Source organism: Ovis aries, chromosome 12 (assembly GCF_016772045.2).
Source record: "Ovis aries strain OAR_USU_Benz2616 breed Rambouillet chromosome 12, ARS-UI_Ramb_v3.0, whole genome shotgun sequence".
NCBI lineage: Eukaryota > Metazoa > Chordata > Mammalia > Artiodactyla > Bovidae > Ovis > Ovis aries.
In genome coordinates, this window is record NC_056065.1 from 70,709,028 (window position 1) to 70,731,989 (window position 22,962).

Consider the following 22,962-nt stretch of genomic DNA (forward strand, 5'->3'; position numbering starts at 1 on the left):
GGTATTGTGCAGGAATAGACAAAAAGACCACAGGCTAGGGAAATAAGGCACCTACAAATACGTGCACATACATAGAAGATATACAATAGAATTGGTGGTTTTTTTTTTTTTTAAGTCAATGGGGAATTTCAAAATAAATTATGTGAAGACTACTTGCTATTCATATTAAAAAGTTAGATTCCCTCACTTATTTATACATTTAATTCCAAGAGAACTAAAAAACTAAATGTGAATAGGAAAATTATAAAGTATTTATAGAGTTTTCTGAACAATTCTGAATGGCATCCAGCACACACATACACAAAAAATCTATAAATCAGTAAGATAAAGAAAATAAACCTACAGAAACGCATGTGAAACACAAAGCACCAATAAAGAAGAAAAGACATTTAACCACACTAGTTAAGGAGAAAAATGTAAATAAACTGTATATATGAGTTTATGTATGAAATGCCATATATCATTTCATACTTATTGCATAAGGTTGACAAAAACTGTGGGCAAGACTTCTGTTTCTGGCAGACCAATCTTCCTATAGTAAACTACTAAAAACTGGACAAAATACATGAGGTAATTGTCTTCAGATGCTGGAAAACAGGTAGTACAGGACTGCTATTTCTGAGAGAAGGAAAAGAGAGTGAGTTCCACAACTGCAACAGCTCTATTTGTAACTGCAGTACAGGAAGAAACAATACAGGTTCAAAATAGCAAACGCCAAATAGACTGAGCTAAACAGACATTACAGATCAAGGCTCCTGAATGGCTGGAATTTGCATGGAAAAGTACTAGAAAAAAGCTAACTATACAGAAAAGGAATTTTCTACTTTTCTATTTGTACTGAAGTAACAGTAGGACATTTTTATTCTATCAATATTTATTCAGCAAATCATTTTGAATGTAAACCAACCTTAGCTTCCTGGCATAAATCCCACATAATCATGAGGTATTATCTGTGTGCTGCTAAATTCAATTTACTAATCTTGTGTATAAGATTTTTCCATCTATGTTCATAAGGGATATTGGTCTGTAATCACCTTTTCTTGTACTGTCCTTGCCAGGGTTTTTAATTAGGACTCAGTTAAATAGATGTAAGACTTACTCAGACTTTTGTTTCTTCCTGTGTCAGTTTGAGAAAGCTGTTTGTTTATTTCAAGGGATTTTCCCAACTCCTCTCCTCTAAGTTTTCAAATTTACTGGCATTATTATATACCTGCAAGCTATGAATTTCTAGATAATTGTAAAGTACAAATTATTACTATAAAAGAAGCTAAATCTTTTAGTCCACAGGGAGATCAACTTTTAGCAAAACAAGCTTAAGAGCTCCAGACCTGCTCTCCAGTGAAACTGATGAAAATCGTTTAAAAAATAACTTTTTAAAGCCTCTGGAAATAATCCTAAGGCGAAAAGTAAATGAGGAATCATCTATCCAAGAGTATCTATGAATATCTGAAGCAAAAAGCCAATCTTAGTATCTGAACCAAGATAGCTTTCTCCCTTTCTCCTGTCAGCTCAGCTAGGCAGAAATTCCACTCCAGAGAGGTACACCCAAGGATACCTCTACCTCCAGCTCCCAGTCAGACAGCTTTCTTCAGGTATGGAACAGAATGCTGGCAGTTCTCATTCTGCCCACAGCTACCTGTTGCTGAGGTCAACTCCCAGGCCAGTGTTGTCAAGAACGGTAGAAGTGCTTCTCCTACCTGGGTAGAAGTCCGATCTTCTACCCAACCTCGATCCATGGGACAAAGACTCTACTCTTGGTGCAGAACCACTGAGAACACTGGGGCTCCAATTACCTTAGTCTTGGACTATAAGGTTGTAGTTCCATACTGGAAGAGGAAAGCCAACAGAATCTCAGACGCCTGCCCCCTCTCCACCTCACATTCAGCTCCTAAAATGGGTTGTTCCTCAGAGAGAAGCATGCCATTTTCCCCACTCCTAGCTCCAGAGCTCTGGCTCACAAGATTTTGCCTGGGGAAGAGGGAGAAACAAGCCATAAATCAGCTGTTTTGTCTCTTCCCAAAGGAACTGGCTTCATTTTCAACAGAGCATGAAAAGTTCAAGCTTAAATTTAAGCTGAATCTCTCAAGACAATGGCAGTTGTGGTAAAAGGTAACAGAGAGATCTGTAGATTCAATGAGGATATAAGGTTAAACTCTAGTCTGGAGAGTTTGCAAGATAATATCAGATAAAGGAGCAGCTTAGAGGAGCCCTCCTGGTGTCAGAACAAATATCGAACACTAACATCAAGAACTATCCCTTCAAAGGAGCCTGAATTTGATTGGATTGCTGAACAATGATGCTCCACTGCACTGTTGAAAACAAGATAGCAGTTAGCGGAAAGTCACTGGAATTTAAAGTTGAGGCTGTGGTCAGGAAAAGACAAAAAGTCCTAGTCAGTTGGTCAAGAATCTGCCTGCAATGCAGGAGACCCAGTTCAATTCTTGGGTCGGGAAGATCGGCTGGGGGATAGACTACCCACTCCAGTATTCTTGGACTTCCCTTATGGCTCAGCTGGCAAAGAATCTGCCTGCAATGCGGGAGACCTGGGTTGGATCCCTGGGTTGGGAAGATCCCCTGGAGAAAGCAAAGGTTCCCTACTCCAGTATTCTGGCCTGGAGAATTCATGTATAGTCCATGGGGTTGCAAACAGTCCGACAGACTGAGCGACATTCACTTTCACTTTCTTTTCTTGTCACAACTACTGCCATTTCCCTGGAGAAGGAAATGGCAACCCACTCCAGTATTCTTGTTTGGGAAATCTCATGAACAGAGGAGCCTGGCAGACTATGGTCCATGGGATCACAAAGAGTCGGACACAATTGAGCACGCCAAAAAAAACAAGGGAGGCCATAATTGTATGCTTCCATTCATGCAAAATGTTTAGAATAGGGAAATCTATAGAAACACAACATAGGTAAGTGACTGCTTAGTGTAGGGATGGCAGGGATGAAGGGATAATGGAGGTGATAGTTAAAGAGTATAACTTTTTTTTGAGATAATGAAAATGTTCTAAATTGACTACAGTGACAGTAGCACTTATCTGTGAATATACGGAAAGCCACTGAATTATATACTTTAAAAGATGAACTTTATAGTACATAAATCATATCTAAATAAAGATGTTTAAAAAATTTAATCCAGTCCCTAAAATACTTTTATGTCAAATAGCTAAGATATTATTCAAAGAGAGTAAAAGTTTAAAGATAAATTACAGTTTAAAGATCATATACACATAATAATCACATAAACTTCATTCCACCATAAATGTACATGTTTATAACAGATGCTTAGAATATTCTTGTTTTGTCTTTATATTGCCTATACTAATTTAGCATACTAAATTAGACATTTTCATGGAACATGTAAACGAAAATTAAAAACCATCATGTAAGAGTTAATAAGAACACAGGCAAAACATTCTCTGACATAGACAAAGAGAAATACTGTATGACATTCCTTATATGTAGAATCTAAAAAGAAATGATACCGTTGAATTTATAGAACAGAAAGAGAGACCTACAGACTTGGAGAATGAACTTATGGTTGCTGGAGGGATGGGATAGTAAGGGAGTTTGGGAAGGACAAGTACATACTGCTACATTTAAAACGGATAATCAACAAGGACCTACCTTATGTGCAGTGCATGGAACTCTGCTCAAAGTTATGTGGCAGCCTGGATGGGAGGGGAGTTTGGGGGAGAATGGATACATACATAAGTATGGCTGAGTTCCTTCCTTGTTCACTTGAAACTATCCCAACACTCTTTGTTAACCAGCTATACCACAATACAAAATAAAAAGTTTTAAAAAAATTCTCTGACAGAAATTTTACTGGGGCTTCCCTGGTGGCTCAAACTGTAAAGAATCTACCTGTAATGCAGGAGACCGGGGTTTGATCCCTGGGTTGGGAAGATCCCCTGGACAAAGAAATGGCAATCCACTCCAGTATTCTTGCCTGGAAAATTCCATGGACAGAGGAGCCTAGCAGGCTACAGTCTACAGGATGGCAAAGAGTTGGACACGACTGAGAGACTAATTTTCTTTTCTTTTCTGACAGAAATAATATCAGTGACTGGTCAGTCTCCCAAAGCAACAGAAATAAAAGCAAAAACAAATAGGACCTAATCAAGCTTATAAGCTTTTGCACAGCAAAGGAAACCATAAACAAAATGAAAAGACAGCCCATGGAGTGGGAGAAAATATTTGCAAATGATGCAACCAACAAGGGCTTAATTTCCAAAATAAACAAATATTAAACCAACAGCTTCTACAATTCAGTAACAAACAAACAACCCAGTTGGAAAATGGGCAGAAGACCTAAACAGACTTTTCCCCAAAGACATACAGATGGCCTAAAGGCACATGCAAAGATGCTCCTCATCACTAATTATTGGAGAAATGCAAATCAAAACTACAATGAGGTACCACCTCACACAGGCCAGAAGGGCCACCATCAAAAAGTCTACAAGTACTTCCCTGGTGGCTCAGACGGTAAAGCATCTGTCTACAATGTGGGAGACCTGGGTTCAAGCCCTGGGTTGAAGATCCCCTGGAGAAGGAAATGGCAATACACTCCAGTACTGTTGCCTGGGGAAAATCCCACGGACTGAGCCTGGAAGGCGACAGACTATGGAGTCGCAAAGAGTCAAGACCGAGCGACTTCCCTTTTCACTTTTACACTGTTGATGGGAATGTAAATTGTGCGACTGCTATGGAAAACAGTCTGGAGTTTCCTCAAAAAACTAGAATTGCCAAATGATCCAGCAATCTCCCTGCTGGGTATACACCCAGACAAAACTATAATTTGAAAAGATACGTGCACACCTATGTTCATAGCAGCATTATTTACAATAGCCAAGACAGAGAAACAAACAAAATGCCCATGAACAGATGAATGGGTAAAGAAGCTGTAGTATTTTATATATACACACACATGCACGCACACACAAACACACAAACAATGAACTATTATTCAGCCATAAAAAAGAATGAAATAATGTCATTTGAAGCAACATGGATGTACCTAGAGATTATTATAATAAATGAAGTATATTAGAAAGAGAAAGACAAGTATCATATGATACCACTCACATGTGGAATCTAGAATATGACACAAATAAACATATTAAATCCAACAGGCTACAGATATAGAGAACAGACTTGTAGTTGCCAAGGGGAAGAGGAGAGTGTGGAGGGGAAGGATTGGGAGCTTGAGATTAGCAGATGCAAACTATTATATATAGGATGGATAAACTATAAGGTCATATTTTATAGCACAGAGAACTATAATCAATATTCTGATAAACTATAAACAGTTTCAGTTCATTCGCTCAATCAAGTCTGACTCTTTGCGACCTCATGGAATGCAGCATGTCAAGCTTCCCTGTCCTTCACCAACTCCTGGAGCTTACTCAAACTCATGTCCATCGAGTCAATGATGCCATACAACCTTCTCATCCTCTGTCATTCCCTTCTTCTCCCGCCTTCAATCTTTCCCAGCATCAGGTCTTTTCTAGTGAGTCAGTTCTTTGCATCAGGTGGCCAAAGTATTAGAGTTTCAGCTTCAACATCAGTCCTTCCAATGAATATTCAGGACTGATTTCCTTTAGGATAGACTGGTTGGATCTCCTTGCAGTCCAAGGGACTCTCAAGGGTCTTCTACAACATCACAGCTCAAAAGCATCAATTCTTCGGCGCTCAGCTTTCTTTATAGTCCAACTCTCACATCTATACATGACTACTGGAAAAACCATAGCTTTGACTAGATGGACCACTGTTGGCAAAGCAATCTCTCTGCTTTTTAATATGCTATCTAGGTTGATCACAGCCCATAATATTAATGATAATATATAATACTGTCCCTAATATTAAAGTTAATATATACATATATACATGTATAACTAAATCACTTTGCCAAACAGCAGAAATTAACACATTGCAAATAAATTATTTCAATAACAGTTTTTTAAAAGAGATGATAATAATAGCTTATTAATATGGCCATGTAAGGCTGGTTTTAAGAACAGTACACTGAATAAAATAATTACATTCAGAACAGCAATATAACTTGGAGTTTTCCCTTGTCATATGGTTTTACTGGTACTGTCTTAAATGAATATTATCAGAAAATCTAGTCTACATTCATTTCTTTCAAGACCTCAAATACCGAGAACATTGAAATCTTAAAATATTCATTATCATAAAATCTTCCTCTTCTTGTCCATTGTCATAAAAGTTAATATGATATACTAAACTTCAAAGAGATAACTAAATTATTTCAAGTTGTTCATTATTTTACATCTAAGAACAGTTTGAAGGTCTAGGTATCAGAAGTCATAACAGAAATAAGTTTTATAGGTATAATTTTTCTTAAAAAGAAAAAAGGTAACATATTCCCAAATACTGCTGCTCACATATTTGAAATCTAAAGTAGGCGCTCATATAAGATTCATGCTACAAATTATAGAACAAGCACCGTATCATAGCAACCCAGCAATACCACTACAGTGACACGCTGAGGATGCAATCCAAGATTCTAATTTAAGAAACTGGCACAGAATATAGGACATGTAGCTTTTTTTGGCAATACCCCTAGAACATTAATAACTAGGAGTCTAAAATCAGCTTTTATTTGAAACTTTAGAGGATCAAGCTATTACAAAGTAACAACGGAAATGTTTATTAACAAATGATTCACAGCATTGTAACTAAATATGACTTAGTTAAGGGTCTATGATTTCCTTAAAATTGAAAATGCTGGGAAAATTGTAGATATCACATTTTACGAATCTGAATATATGCACCCTACCAGTCTGATAATACATTCTAATATACAACTGTATATACCATTTTAAGAAAACCCCTGGAACACCATCTAAAACTTTAAAGACACAGATATTAAAACATAAATATTAACATGTCTTACTCAACTACCATTCAAATATGAGTATGTCCAGAACTACTACACTACAGAAGGGTTTAAGTAACTGCTCAATCTTTATCTCAAAAAATTCACTATGTTACTTTTTTTTTCCCAATTAAAAAACCACTTTAAAGTAGATAAGAACAAGAAATGAAGATAAGCTAGTGAAGATAAGCTTAAATGAAGATAAGCATGTTACATGGATTTCTCAGAATGTAGAACCTTGAGAAGCAGAATACTGAAAAACAGGCTCCTAGGAGAATAAATGGAATATCTCTATCAATCTGCTTAATTTGATTATAAAGCCTACTATTCGTTAAATACAGTAAAGGTTTTTAGAAGCACTCTTGTTGATGAAAGTGAAAGAGGAGAGTGAAAAAGTTGGCTTAAAGCTCAACATTCAGAAAACTAAGATCATGGCATCTGGTCCCATCACTTCATGGCAAATAGATGGGGAAACAAAGGAAACAGTGGCTGACTTTATTTTTCTGGGCTCCAAAATCACTGCAGATGGTGATTGCAGCTATGAAATTAGAAGATGCTTACTCCTTGGAAGGAAAGTTGTGACCAACCTAGACAACATATTAAAAAGCAGAGACATTACTTTGTCAACAAAGGTCCATCTAGTCAAGGCTATGGTTTTTCCAGTGGTCATGTATGGATGTGAGAGTTGGACCATAAAGAAAGCTGAGTGCCAAAGAATCGATGCTTTTGAACTGTGGTGTTGGAGAAGACTCTTGAGAGTCCCTTGGACGGCAAGGAGATCCAACCAGTCCATCCTAAAGGAGATCAGCCCTGGGTGCTCATCGGAAGGACTCATGTTGAAGCTGAAACTCCAATACTTTGGCTACCTGATGCGAAGAGCTGACTCACTAGAAAAGACCCTGATGCTGGGAAAGATTGAGGGCAGGAGGAGACGAGGACAACAGAGGATGAGATGGTTGGATGGCATCACCGACTCAATGGACATGGGTCTGGGTAAACTCCGGGAGTTGGTGATGGACTGGGAGGCCTGGTGTGCTGCAGTCCATGGGGTCGCAAAGAGTCGGACACGACTGAGCGACTGAAGTGAATTGAACTGAACTGTTTCATTTGGGGCCTCTGGGCAACAAGAAGTATTAAGTGTTTTTATAGATGGTTCTGATAGCTGTGATGAGTTTCCTCTTTTAGCTAACTCTACCTGCACCCCATAGGAAACACCTGCTACTGTGTTAAGAAAAAGGATTACTTATTTTAACAAGGTTGTTGAAGTTTCTAGAGCAAGTCCTAGGATAGTCCACAAAATACCCTACCCACTCCCCTCCTCTATCTGACCAGAGATGGGCTTCAGGGTGGTGGTGGTGCAATTCAAGGACCCTGGAATTATATATAAAATACTGTATATATTTTCTGAGAAGATGATGGATTCCTTTAATTAAATTTTCTAAAAGATCCATGTACAATCTCCCTAAAATAAGGAACCACTACTCTTAGAAATTATTTTATCTCCTTTTATGGATAATATAAGGAATTTTCATAATCAAGGTTTAGAATTATTTGACTCAGCATTTCCAAAAATAATAAAATATAGTCAGAAACAATTCTAAATAGATTTCATTTTTTGTTTCAGAAATGTGCTATTTATAATATTTTATTAAAGTCAAAGTAATGAATTATAAAACAGCATACATTATTATATGATCTCACTAATGGGAAATCTAAGATGATGCTCAAATTTTTAGAAGTTTCTTCTGGCTGGGGATTTTTACTTTCTATCTTTTAAGATTCTCTTTTGGCTTGTTTTTTAAGAGTGAGTCTGTAAGTTTATACAAAAATAATAAAGCCATTATACAAGAAATACGGAAGTTAAGAATATGACATTTCTTACTGCATAGTCTTTAAATGAGTTTATTTTAGAAAACCATGAAAACTGAGATTACTCATGACTCATTGCAAGTATTGTATCCTAAAATAGTCATTCTTATTCCACAGAAGAAACTACTTTCCTAGATTTTTTTTTAAAGCAGTTCTCAAAATATTAAAATATGTTATGTGTAAGCTTACCCAGGTGGTACAAATTAAAAACAGAATTATCAAACTATATGAAGTACCAAAATCAGTGCCTAGGTATCTGGTAGGTATGTAAAAGCTGGGTTATTTTTTTAACCTCTCTTACATGAATCATAGAGATTTCCTATGAAGAAAATACTGTGAAAATTAAATGCACCTTTAAAATATTTCATTGTTACATTTGCTACTTTATTTCCACTTCGGATTCAAATTTAGTCTGGGAGCACAAATGTATGTAGACAACTACTTAAGGAGATGACATATTGTCTAACTTCAGTTTTGGGGGTGGAATTTAGCAGTCAAGTGATAAGATGAATTGGCCCAGCTGACTTTTATTATACTCAAGTCTCAATTATCTGACTCCAATTTATTTTCCTTCCTCGAATTGGGAAATAATGATTAGAAAGTACAATGTTAACGTGGTCACAGTTAAAAAAATTTTTTTCAAAACTATTTGTACATAGCATGTGTAGCAGGGAACAGAGAGGAAAAAAATAAGTGGACAGAATTTAATCAGTTTGTGATATCCCATAACAATTCCGTAATTCCTCAAAGCTGCTAATTACAGATTATAACTTTTAACTGAGACACCAAATTATAAATCTAGCTGACACAAATGTGCTGATAAAAGTTCACTTCATCTTGCTTCTCAGTACTCATTCATAAAACAGATACTCTCCAATTTCTTCTACAGAAAAACTTTATGTTACTTAAAAAATGGAAGAACTGTGCTGAAAGGAAGACCTGCAAAGAAGATCAACAAAGCATTTTTATTCCAGGAGAATTTGAGACGTAAAGATCTTTTGCTTTACAGGGTCTTGGAAAAACCTATGTTCAGTACTGGCCTACCTGCCCAGGTCCTGTAAGAAATCAGTATCTTTCTTGTAAGGCTCTCAACTATTTCTCCTTTGCACTGTTTAGAACATAAAGTGCTAAAAATAAAAAATAAAGTGCTAATTTTGCTTTACTGCAAACAATACATATCTTCAGTTTCACATTAAAGAGGAGGAATTAACTGAGAAGATGAAGTTATAAATGACTTGCACAAGAATATAACCTATATGTTCTGGTTTCTTTATCAACAAAATGCTCAATTTGGAGCTGTACGTAAACTATCACTCAATAATAAATCATTATAAAATTGTAAATTACTGCATGGCACAAAATGGTGTTTTTCTTTAAATCAATTTAATAGCATTTGCTTCATTATTTCACTCAATAAATATTAAAACCAAGCACTGAATGCCTAAATACTGGGAAGGAAGTTATGGATCTTAGGTCCTAAAGTATTTAACTTCTAGTCTAAAGGCAGAAAACGGTCAATTAAATAACTTACCCTATTCACGCACCTGTCCCAACATATTTTGTGATCACCTCACACATATATCAAGCATATCTTACCACTATATGATGTCTTGTACAGACATTGCACTCAATGGGGCTAGATAATCCCATTTTGGCCAAAAGATATAGTGGTCAGCATCTCAAACTACTAACATTTTCTAATAAACAATCTCAACATCTTTTAATTCATGTTTAGAAGTTACAGAAATTACCAATGGGCACTCTCTGACTCACACATCCAAAAGTCTATTTGATATTTATACCCAGGTTTCTGAAAGACATCTCAAACTTAGAATGTCTAAATTATAACTCTGAATTTTTCCTCTTTATTGGTTCTTTTCCTAATGTATTCCTTCTCAGTGGTGGTAGATCTATGCACTCAGCTAGCTGGAGAAGGCGATGGCACCCCACTCCAGTACTCTTGCCTGGAAAATCCCATGGGTGGAGGAGCCTGGTAGGCTGCAGTCCATGGGGTCGCCAAGAGTCAGACACAACTGAGCGACTTCACTTTCACTTTTCACTTTCATGCATTGGAGAAGGAAATGGCAGCCCACTCCAGTGTTCTTGCCTGGAGAATCCCAGGGACAGGGCAGCCTGATGGGCTGCTGTCTATGGGGTTGCACAGAGTCGGACACGACTGAAGCGACTTAGCAGCAGCAGCTGTCCAAGCTAAAACACCTGGGAAATATCTCTGACTCCTACCTTTGTCTGTCCATCTCCTCCATATAATTCATCGACAGGTCCCAGCTTAGCTGTACTTTGAACACATCTCTTTTTCTCCATCTTTATTGCTACCACCCAGCCCTAGCCATATCATATCTCATCTAGCCTATTAAAACAAACTCTTGACTGGCCCTCCTTCTAAAAACCTAGTTCTGCTACAATCCATTCTCCACCCAGCAGCTCGAGTGATACTTTTTTTGGTCAAACTTCTTGAAAGAGATGTCCATACTTACTGACTTGGCTCGCCATTTCCATTCACTCCCCACCTTAGAGAACTCTGGTCTCAAGATCATCAGCCCTCTGAAATGCATCTCGAGTCACCAACGTTCCCATGGAAGGTTTTCAGTGCTTAAATATTTGGCCTGTCAGCCACTCTTCTGACTGCTACTGGCCCCACCTCATCCCTATTTAAACCACATTTTCTTCCTTTGACCACCTTGTCCCTACCCTCTCCTGTCCCTACTCTCTCTTATCTTCCACTCAAGCTGCTGCTCCTTTTCCTCTGATCATCATCTAAATGATGATATTCTTTGCCCTTTTCTTGTACTGTACATTTCCAGTAGGCATCTGCTTCTACTTGCATGTCTTCAAAAATCATCTTTAATCTAAAGTTTCTAAATGCTGATTCCTAGCACAGCTCTTTCTACTTAGCTCCAGACCCAAATATCAAATTTCCTACTTGACTCTTCACTTCTATTTCCACAGGTAGTTCAACCCGTCCCACATGTAGAACCACTATCTTCTCCCACATCTGATCGTCTACTCTTTTTCCCTGCCAGTAAACTGCTGCTATACATCTAGTTGCCCAAGTCAGGAATGTATCATCATTGATTTTTCCCTCTTTCCAAGTCCCTGCTGTGATATCACTCACTCCTACTTAGACAAGGAGACCATTAGCTTTTGCTTGTGTTACTGTGCCAGCATTTACAGGCTTCCCTGGTGGCTCAGATAGTAAAGAACCCTGCAATGCAGGAGACCAGGGTTCAATCCCTGGGTCAGGAAGATCCCCTGGAGGAGGGCATGGCAACCCCCCTTCAGTATTCTTGCCTGGAGAATCCCATGGCTACAGCCCATGGGCATGCAAAGAGACAAGCACATCACAGCCACTTACTTACCTCTAAGGATGCCCACGTTGTCCTTGGCAGGCCTCTTAGAACCCACCTGTCTTGGTCTAACACGTCTAGCCTTGCAGGTCTCAGCTTACCTGTCACTTTCTCCAGGGAGACTTCCCTGATCTTTCTCCTCTTACACAAAATTGACTTGGGTCCCTTACACACTCCCCTAGGCTTTTACTGCTTACTCTTATCACAACACTTGTCGCTAATTGAAACCACCAGTTTACATGTCTAGATGTACCCCACCAGACCACAAGCTCCTAAAGACATTTCAAAAGAAAAAGCATTCATCATTTTATTAACTTTACTGAGTAAAATTTTAACCTCTACAATGGTTCACCTAAAATTTAAGCACTATGAACATCAAAGAGGAAAATATTTCTGTATTAGATTTTTTCTTTTTTTATTAAATTTTAATTTTTACTTTATTTTACTTTACAATACTGTATTGGTTTTGCCATACATTGACATGAATCCATGTATTAGATTTTGAAAGCAAAGCATATTTCCAGTTTCACAGCAGGCAAACAAAATATTTTTCCTCTGGCTAATTAAAAGAAGAATGGTACTGCAAGTGAAAAAAAAAGCATATATCCCTATAGAAGTTATATTTTATTTTACTTATGACTTCAACAAATGTTTATCTTTAGAAAAGTCTGTTTAGAAAATTGTTTTAAAGACACCCCTCTTTGCTAAATCAAAATTCAGAGCTTATGAGAAAAACTGTCTCATCATTTTTACTTTATAAATTTAAAGGCATAGGATTAACCATGAGTTCAAATAATTATCATCATCTGATAATAATTTTAATTCTAGAACATCCTTTATCAGTGAATGCGAATCAAAGGCAAAGACCAATCAAACAGAGAAAATGTATCATTCCTGAAGCTAGAGTTAATATTTTACACTCCTTTACTACAAGTTAAGTCCAGTCTTTAAAAAAATTCTGGTTTCATAGAGCTAACATTTTTTTAGTTATTGTCTGTGCAGTTTACTCACTAACTAAGCAGATTCTGAGGGAGCATCTAAGAGCTTAAAAACCCTATACTTTTTCTCCCTACCTTAAAGAAGGCTCTTGTGGTGAGAAAATAACATGTTTATTTTATGTGTGTGCGTGTGTGCTTAGTCACTCAGTCGTGTCCAACTCTTGCAACCCCATGAACTGTCGCTTGCCAGGCTCCTCTGTCCATGGGGAATTCTCCAGGCAAGAATACTAGAGGGGGTTGCCATGCCCTCCTCCAGGAGATCTTCCCAACCCAGGGATCGAACCCAGGTCTGCATAGATTTTTTTTTAATATAAATTTATTTATTTTAATTGGAGCTTAGTTACTTTATAATATTGTATTGGTTTTGCCATACATCAACATGAATCCGCCATGGGTGTACACGTGTTCCCCATCCTGAACCCCCCTCCCTCCTCCCTCCCCGTACCGTCCCTCTGGGTCGTCCCAGTGCACCAGCCCCAAGCATCCTGTATCCTGCATCGAACCTGGACTGGCGATTCGTTTCTTATATGATATTACACGTTTCAATGCCATTCTCCCAAATCATCCCACCCTCTCCCTCTCCCAGAGTCCGAAAGACTGTTCTACACATCTATGTCTCTTTTGCTGAAGAACAATGAAACTCTTTCCCAATGAAAGCTAAACCAGAATGACTCCTGAGGTCCCATTCAGCACTGGGAGGCTCAACTAGACACAACAGCACAGTAAGGGAACCGTAAATGCAATTAGCAGCACCATTCCAGTAGGAGGAGTGAGTTCCCAAGAAATCCCTTGCCTTCAGTATTCAAGTTAGAAATAAGTTCTCTGGATTTTATGTGAACCTATGATACTCAGCAAACTACCAGAAAACCCTAATAGGTTTCTTTAAGAAATATGATCAAAACTGCAGGATTTCTAAAATCCACCATTACTCACACAAAAACCCACATGAATAAATTTCTTCAGGGAAGAGTTCAAAAACATATACATAAAAAGTGGTCTGAAACTGCTTATTAGTGAATATCCTGCTCAGACAAGTACAACTTATTTCATATAAATGTAGTCTGTCCAGTAAAACTCTTTTGGCACATCACGCGGGTTACCTGTTACATAATAATGCACTAAAAGTAATTATATATTTAAAATCTGTTCCTTTCATCTCCTTCAAGGACATCTTTATAAATAAAGACTGAACCTTAAATTTAGAAACTACTGGAAATTAGTTATTTCAGTTTATCTGGTATTTATATACAGCTGTCCACATCTGGAAGTCAACCCAGTATTACTTTTCCACACAGATCTTACACAGTACCTTCCCCAGCAATAATGTTACATGTCACACCCGTCACTGGCAAAGCCCCAAAAGTCAAAGTGAAAGTAAAAGTGAAGTCGCTCTGTCGTGTCCGACTCTTTGTGACCCGTGTACTGTAGCCCACCAAGCTCCTCCGTCCATGGGATTCTCCAGGCAAGAATACTGGAGTGGGTTGCCATTTCCTTCTCCAGGCAAAGCCCCAAATACAGGAGCAAACAATCATCTGTTCCAAAACTATATCTACTATTTATCATGGTATTAAAAACCCAAAATTAATTTACTTAAAAAAAACCCTGAATAAAGGTGTAAAGGGAGGGCTAACAGGTAATTTCTTAATCAAAACAGTGACAGCCTACATGGTCATACTTGTCATGCACAGAACACTGTACTTTGGTACTATAACAGGATATGAAAACACAGGTGACTTCTGCTTTCACAAAAATCTTACCATCTCATTCTGGAGAGAGGACTTCACTAGGTAATGACTGAAACTGACTCAAAACAGCAAATCAGCAAACACGGGTATTATTCAAACTGGCTGGCAGAAATGCCAAAGACAAGATACGGTTATAAAATGTAAACGGCCCCAGGTCACTGCTGCCCTACCTTCAGTTAAAGACTATGGTCAAGATTTAGAGGACAGATGTGAAAACCCTCGGAAGAAAAAATTTCTCTCTCCCCCCGCCTCAAAATGCTCTGTTTATTCTGCAAAATTCTGAAATGCTTCACAAATGTGTGTCATCCTTGTGCAGAAGCCATGCTCATCTTCTATAGTTCCAATTTTAGTATATGTGCTGCCAAGGCAACCACAGGAAAAACATTACTTGATGCTAAATAAATATAAGGCATTACCAAAAACACAGTTATGATCAACAATATCTCATTTGTTCAACACCTAATAGTCAATTTATACAGTAGTTATATTAGTCCTAAATCTTCAAGAGGTGGAACACTGCTGTGAACATCCAGCAGTTTTACATTCCAGATTGGTTGGGATTATGTTACCCTGGATGACGGGATTAAAACTAGGCAAACTGCTTTCTTATGTTCTCACTTTTGCTTGACAGCTCAGCCACAGCTCCAAAAATCACAGAAAAAAAACAAACCTGATCACCTTGTATCAAAGGATAACAGCGGAGTTTTAATTACGCTAACTACAACGAACTACAAAAGATCACGCCTAAAACTCCAGAATCCAACAGCATTCTCCCCCTTCAGGAAAGCAGCTGATTAGCCACAGGGGGCAGCAAAGTTAAGAGAGTGAAAAGTAAATAGCAGCAGGTGAAGTGAGGGCAGGAAATGTTAACAGGCTGGGTAATGAGCCATGAATATCTATAGAAAAGCACAAAGTCTCAATTAATGAATTAAATCAATAGACAGATAATGTCAAACCAGTGATTCTCAACCCTGGCTGCACATTAGAATCATTCTGAGAGCTTTCAAAAATACAAATGCCTGCAACCTAGTTAGACCAATTTATTTAGAGTCACTTGAGGGTAAGACCCAGGCACTGATGTTTTTTAAAACTAAGAGCGCAGCCAGGGTTGACAACCCTGCTAAACACGTATAAATAAAAATAAGCTAGTCTTCACCCCTGTCTTTTTACAATTTTAAAAAAGTTAAAATTCAAAGAATATTCAAAAATCTATTATTTCCCAAATGTATTATTTTTGTTGATAAACCTGTCTTTGTCATCCAAAGTCTTTAACTCACTAAAGACCAATTCATCTTCAAGACTGTATCAAGGGAAAATACTATTCTTACAAGTAAAAATGATTAACTGAAGTTCAGAAGGGTTAACCAACAAGCCCAAAGTGATTGTGACTCATCAATAATGCATGAAGACAACTTCAGTCTATTTACCGGATGGTACTCTGTCCCAGTGATCACACTATTTTACTTAAACACATTTAACTGGAGTCTTACTTTACAGGCACTTCATAAAAGGATGCAAAGTTCAATTGAGAATCAGAGGAGGTAATAAAACTGGGGGAAAAAGAAATCTGACCCTAAACAGGAATTCTGAAAATGTTAAATTAAGACTTAAATGGAAAAGTTTTTCCTTCATGTGAAGGTCAACAATGACACTATATTAATTTCTCTAGAGGTATATCCTAAAAGTTTTTAAAAATTAAAATGTAAGTTGACTAGAAGAAATATGGTATTATTAATACTTCCAGAAGATAGCTGTAAAATGACTAAAATGTTATATATTCCTTTGTAAACACACTTTTAACATATTCAGGTGAATTTCAACTCTCCTTTAATGCTATCCGAATTACTAAAATGGGTTCTGGGTTTAGATGAATGAAATTAACTTTGGGGAAAAAAATCTACAAACCTTAAAAGTTGAGTGAGTAGTGTTCCTCACCAGCACAAAAAAAGTCATTAGTTAGGAAATTTCAAATCATGTCAGTGCTCTTGTACCAGATACCCTAAAGACCACACCAGTTCAGCTGCTCAGTCATGTCCGACTCTGCAACCACATACATCAAGAAAAACAAACAAACAAAAAGTGTTCCATAAAGATAAGGGAACTCTTCAAATGAACACCACTACTACAAGCCTTAATACCTCCAGGAGGACCCAACTTCTAAGAATATAACAACCAAGAAACTGAGGAAATTTGGGAAATTCTTTACCTCATCTGAAGCAGACTTTAATCTCAACGCCAGTTTCTGTTCTTTGCCATTTACGGTCTGTCTCCTATGAGAGACTCACACCTATATCATTCTACTGGTTAATTCAATTTCTTTGCTTGATTAAAAAAAAACTTCTAACTATAGCATTCAACATTTAAAAAGTCATTTACCCTATTTCCATATCCACACTTATGCTGATGTATGGCTTCACCTCAGTGCACATAGATCACATCTGAGATCTGATTATAAATAATTTATACTTTACACTAGCAAAGTTTTACTATTTATGTGAACCCTTCATTTAAAAAATACTTTTAATTTGGATTTTCAAATATCAAAGAGAATGGGAACTAATATTCTTTGCCTATTTTTAGGAACCAATTACATTATTTCACATAAGCCCTACAATCCTAGGGAGATAGAAGGTTTTATCCCCATTTTACAGATAAGGAAAGCAACTCAGAAAGATTAAACTTTTACCTTTGACCCAGGGCTGACCCCAATGACCCAACTAGATTATCATCCTGCTCAAATGTTCATAAAGCAGGTTAACAGCAAAAATACTGAAATCATTTAACCTGGGTACCAGTGTCAACTGCCATCCAGAGAAATAATCACAGGCCTGAAACTAAGCTCTTTAAGTCTCAACGTCACATCTGGGAACAATATTGGTCTTGCACAGAGTTGCTGGGATAACACAATGATATGCAATTTTTGTAAAAATACAGGGTAGTGGATTCTCACACAACATTACCTCAGTAGGTGTGAAAAAGAAACAGATACCCGGGATTAGGTATTACACAACTTTTTGGACTGTTTCACTTATTATGATCGATATTGTTCTTATAATTTTAAAATGTAAAGAAAAGTATAATTTATAAATGTTGTTATATAACTGTGTAACATCTATTATTCTACCAAACCAATTCTTTCAGAGACACAAAACAGGTTAAACAGAGAGAAAAACTTCCCATTAACAGGTTGTTTTTTTTTTTAAAGTTAAAAGTTTCCTAACTGTTGGTTACTAGAGGAAAAGTTTAAGGTAGAAAAATTAAGTACAATACTAATGTAAACATAAATACAGAGAGATGATTGATAGACTGTCCCTACTTTTATTTTCTCATACTTAGTTTTCAGAGGAACTTACAGAACTTACAGAACTAACATAACAAATTTCAAGTGTTTTGGAAAAAAAATTGTTTTTAAGCTATACAAGGCAGATTGAGGGCCTATATAACAGTTTCTCATTTTTTAAAACTCCTTTTAACAAGGCTTGTTTTTAAAATACTTTATCCAATAAAACATAATTTTCTCTGAACATTTTTACCATTAAAATTTTGCAACCCACTTACTAAGTTATTTTGCACAAATAAACTTCTTTGGATGAAAAAGTGGGACTATTTTTATTACCCACAATATGCTTTGAGGAAAATAGCTGGCACCTTTCCAGCTCAGATCCATGTGGACAAAGTGTAACATAAGCAGGTTGGTATAAACACTGAAAAGATCTTGGATGCCCACAGATATCTGAATCACTCCACTGTAAGATGGTATTTCAGAGCAGGAAGAAAAATTCTCTTTCATACACATATTACAGGGCTTTCCACTGGTTTTTGTTAAGGCCACAAATGGAAAAAACTACTACTGACAGAAAAAGCACACAACATGTGGTATCAAGGACACTGCCAAAGTTCTAAGTGAAGCAACTGAATTTTTAAAAAACCACTTTTCAAGCATTTTGGCATCTGGAGTAAAGTCCTTTTTCCTAATGGTGGGTAATCTAAGTAAGAATCTTATTCCTCAATTAAATTTACATAAATTTATCCTGAATACATAAATTTCCTTATAAAGATACTATATTTTCATGCAAAACACATAGATTAAATCTAAAATTTTAATTTTCTCTACTAGTGAGCAAAATACTATAAATAAAACACTTAATGGCACCTTCAACTTGTTGAACTATACACCATATAACTTAGATGATTACTGACTGTATATTTTTGCTAGGCTTTTAAAAGCAAAATAAAGCTGCATCTCTTGGCTTGAAGTAACTATCAATATATGTTTAATATTCAATTATTTTTATTAAATACAAATAAGTATTATATATAAAAGGACAATATAAAGATAAACTTATTTGCAAAGCAGAAACAGAGATACAGATGTAGAGAAAAAACATGGACACCAAGCAGGGAAGAGGGCGGTGGGATGAACTGGGAGATTGAAAATGACATATATACACTACTGTGTATAAAATAAATAGATAATGAGAACCCACAGGGAATCCTACTCAGTACTTTGTGGTGATCTAAATGGGAAGGAAATCTAAAAAATAGACGATATATGTAGAACTGATTCACTTTGTTGTACAGTAGAAACTAACACAATATTGTAAAGCAACTACACTCTAATAAAAATTGATAAAAAATGAAAAAGTATAAAGAACCACAATATCTTACTGAAAAGCAAAGTAAACACATATGAAAGAAAAACACTAACACTAGCACCAAACCTTCAAACTGCAAAAATAATTTGCCAATTTAATGGGGAAAAAAACCAAAAATGTAAAAAGAACTATGATGTTTTAGTTAAGTTTAAAATTTTAAATTCATGAATAGCAGTTCAATGTCCTAACAAGAAAGATAATATTGTTTTATAGCTATGACATCACTCAAGAATTAAAGTCTTGGCAACATCTACCATTCGTGGTCTACTGTAGGCTATGATGCCAATGTCTGAACAATTTTTGTATACTAAAGAGCAAATGATAAATGCAGTACCACAGGCTACTCATCTTAAATAAAACTTTCTTTCAAAAGCCAGTTTGATTCTGGCAGTGGTATGCTTAGAAGCACCCCAAGAAGCAGGGTAGCGTAGGGTGTGAATGGGGCTCCAAAGTTACTGCAGGTCAACTGTGATTTGATCTGGGGTTTTCTTTAGACTCCTGGCCAAACTAAGACTGGATTCCTAGGCCTAAAGACAAATCAGAACCAGGCTGGCCTTGAACCGGATGCAGGAGCTCTTTGAAACTGATCGAAAACCTCCTGAACATTATCTATTTCGGTACAAAAACTTTTCATTTCCTGGTCTTGCAAAACAGATGATCTAGATTTCTATCAGGTTTCTTTTGAAGAAAAAAAAAAAATTCAAATGTTTAGGACCATTATCATCTTGTTCCAAGACAATGTCTATCTCATAAAAAGCAAAGACCTTAAAATTATAAAATTAAAAGGTAGTAATCCACAAAAAAAATAAACTAGAACGTCAGGAACCAATTTATTATTTTTTTTAATCCTCTAAACCTAGTGGGAAAAGTAAGTGAGCCAGAAGGAGTGCCAAGTTCTGTAAGGCGTTAGGCATGGACACCAATTTGAATTACTGTACAAATCTACAGAATCCCTGGAATCACTGCTTGGCGAACTAAGTTCCCATTTCATTGCAAAGTACCACGACCTACTCCTTAATACTTTTCCAACTCTACCGTGTGTATCTTCTCAGACAATATTTTAAATCTTTCCATTCTTTGGGCTAAAGAGTAACATTTAAATCTAATGACCCAGTAAGTAAGACACTACCCTGGTTAGATTTTTAGGCTTTTTCTTTATAAATCAATCTAAAGGCAGGTAACTCTTAACGGGTGTACGCATTAGGATCCCTAGTCCGAAGACTCTTTGGAAAGATCAGAGGAAAGTAAAAGTTACAGTGTGCGCAAAGACGCTTTATAACTGGAAAAGCAACAGATTAACTGAGAGGCCGAAAAGAGGAGGCAGGTCTCAGAAAAGTGAAGGTCGGAACGTAAGACAGGTTGTTACAACAAGATGGGGAAGGGCAAGACTCGAGGAAGAAGACTGAAATAAGAAAAAGTCTACCCCTCCAGACTCAGGAGGAGAGTTGCAATCCCAAGGGCAGGAACCCGAGCGCGCAGGTGGGGAGGGAGGGGTGCTGGCCTCCTCCAAGAAGGGAAGAGTTAAAGTGAACCCAGATAAGTGAGGGGGGAGAAACAGCAAGACTCTTTTAACATCAAACCTGTCTGAATCATAAAGACGGTGGGAGGACGCCAAGGAAGGTTGGGGAACGCGAGCCCCAGGTGGGCAGAAGGAACCCCCCACCCCCGCGCCCGAGAAAGCAAAGGCTCCGGCAGCGCCGAGGAGAACCCGCGCGTTCCTCCCCGGGTTGCGCCCTCGGAGGTTACCTACCTTTGAGTTGGGGCAAGGGGTGCAGCTCCGGCTGGCTGCACTGGCTGCGGAACTGCGACGAGCCCTGCGAGCGCTTCTGCCTCTGCGCCTTGCGCACCGATTTCCGGGTGAAGCCGTCCACTTTCTCGGCGGCCGAGATGGCGGCGCTGGCAGCCCCCGCCGGCGGCGGCGGCGGCGACGACGACGACATCTCCGCGGCCCTGGCGCTTGGCAGCTCCGGCTGCGGCTAGCACGGAACGGGCAGCGGCAGGAGGAGGAGGAGGCGGGGGAGAGGCGCCGAGGAGCTCGCGCCCCTCCGCCCCGTGCCCCCCAGCCGCACCGCCCTCCCGCTCCCGGGCGCCCGCCAAGCTCTCTCCTCGCCGCCCGCCGACGCCTCACGGCCGCATCTCAGGGCCGGAGGTTCCCGGTCCCCGCCGCTCGGCGAGCTCCCCGGAGCTGGCGGGGGCGGAGGGGGGGTGGTGTGTGAAGAAGTTGTTGACTCCCGAGTTCCGAGGGCGCGTGGACGGGAGCCCTAAGTTCAGACAACTGAGGCGAGGACGCGGACGTCGAACGCGCCTCTCGTCCCTGGCGGCCCGGGTCCCCGGGCGGCTGGCCCGCCAGCACCTCAGTGGCCGCTGCCAGGGCAGCCCGCCCTGTCTCGAGCCTCCTCCCGAGGCGCTGCCATCGCGGGGCCCCTCTGAGCCGCTGTCTCCACAGCCGGCGCTCTTCCCTGTCAGCGCCGACCCCTCATCTCCCGGGGCGGTGACCCGCCGCCCCGGCCCTGGGCGCGCGCGCGCGCGGACACACACACACACACACACACACACACACACACACACACACACTCGCTCCTCGAAGCGCCCAGCGGTCCGGACCCCCTCCCCCACGCGCCCTTCCGCCGCCCACAGAGAACCCCTGGCGAGCGGCCGCTACAACTTGAGAAGGTGCTGGGAGAGGCGAGGGGCGGGCGGCAGCAGGGAGAGTGCGAGCGCGTGTGCGCGCGCGCGTTGGGGGCGCGCGGCCCGGGGGCGGGGCCTCGCGGGGGATGGGGAGGGAGGAGATTGACTGACAACTTCCGCGGGGTCCGGCCAGCCTCTCGGAAGCTCGGGAAGGAGTTGCGGGGTGGGGGGGTGGGAAAGCATGCCAGCTCCCTCAGCCAATCGCAGGGTGAAGCGGCCCAACGGGCTGAGGCGTGGCCTTTTTCAAGGTCTTATCAAACTGGGAGGTTGGGCGGAGAGAGGGGGCGTGGTTACGTGACGGACCTCGACCACAGCCAATCGTAAGTGAAGACGGCTTAGCGGAGTGCCCCTCTCACGTCACAACCGCGTAACTCTCGAAGGCTTGAGGGGAGGTGCGGCTCCAGCAACGAGCGTCTGTGCACGCCTGCGCGACAGCTCAAGGCTATGGTTTCGTGGACAGCCTATGAGGAGACCGGGAAACTAGAGGAGGGAGTTTAGAGAGCAAAAGAGAAGGCCCGTACCCTTTCCTCCCCTTTCTGCTGGCCAATAAGAAGCTGAAGCGACTGGTGGGGAGCTTGAGGGCTGGAGCGAGAAGGCGTGCCAAGTGTTACGTCACTGGAAAGGGGTGGAGCAACAAGCCGTGTGATTGATGGCTGAAGTCGCCCCGCGGAGGAAGGCGAGGAAACGAGCTTGTCCAATGGGAGCGAGATGCTGGACTCTTGGGCGGGCTTTGGAG

The 22,962-nt window shown here is 39.5% G+C and overlaps 1 protein-coding gene and 1 pseudogene across 2 annotated transcripts in view; both read right to left on the reverse strand.

The window, feature by feature from the left end:
• The window catches only part of PPP2R5A (protein phosphatase 2 regulatory subunit B'alpha), a 68,610-nt gene extending 46,587 nt beyond the window's left edge, over window positions 1-22,023 (reverse strand). The window contains exons 1-2 of one of the 2 annotated variants that reach the window (XM_042229230.2): window positions 21,289-21,393; window positions 3,630-3,673 (exon numbers count right to left, since the gene is read on the reverse strand). Coding sequence is in view for 1 of the 2 variants with exons in the window: in XM_004013902.6 (XP_004013951.1) it covers window positions 21,289-21,478 (190 nt within the window). In the remaining variant the exon portion in view is untranslated. Of the gene's footprint in view, window positions 1-3,629; window positions 3,674-21,288 lie in introns of both variants that reach the window. The other variant, XM_004013902.6, reaches the window with a different exon arrangement.
• On the reverse strand, window positions 15,157-15,257 carry LOC114108933 (U6 spliceosomal RNA; annotated as a pseudogene).
• Window positions 22,024-22,962: the final 939 nt, after the last annotated feature.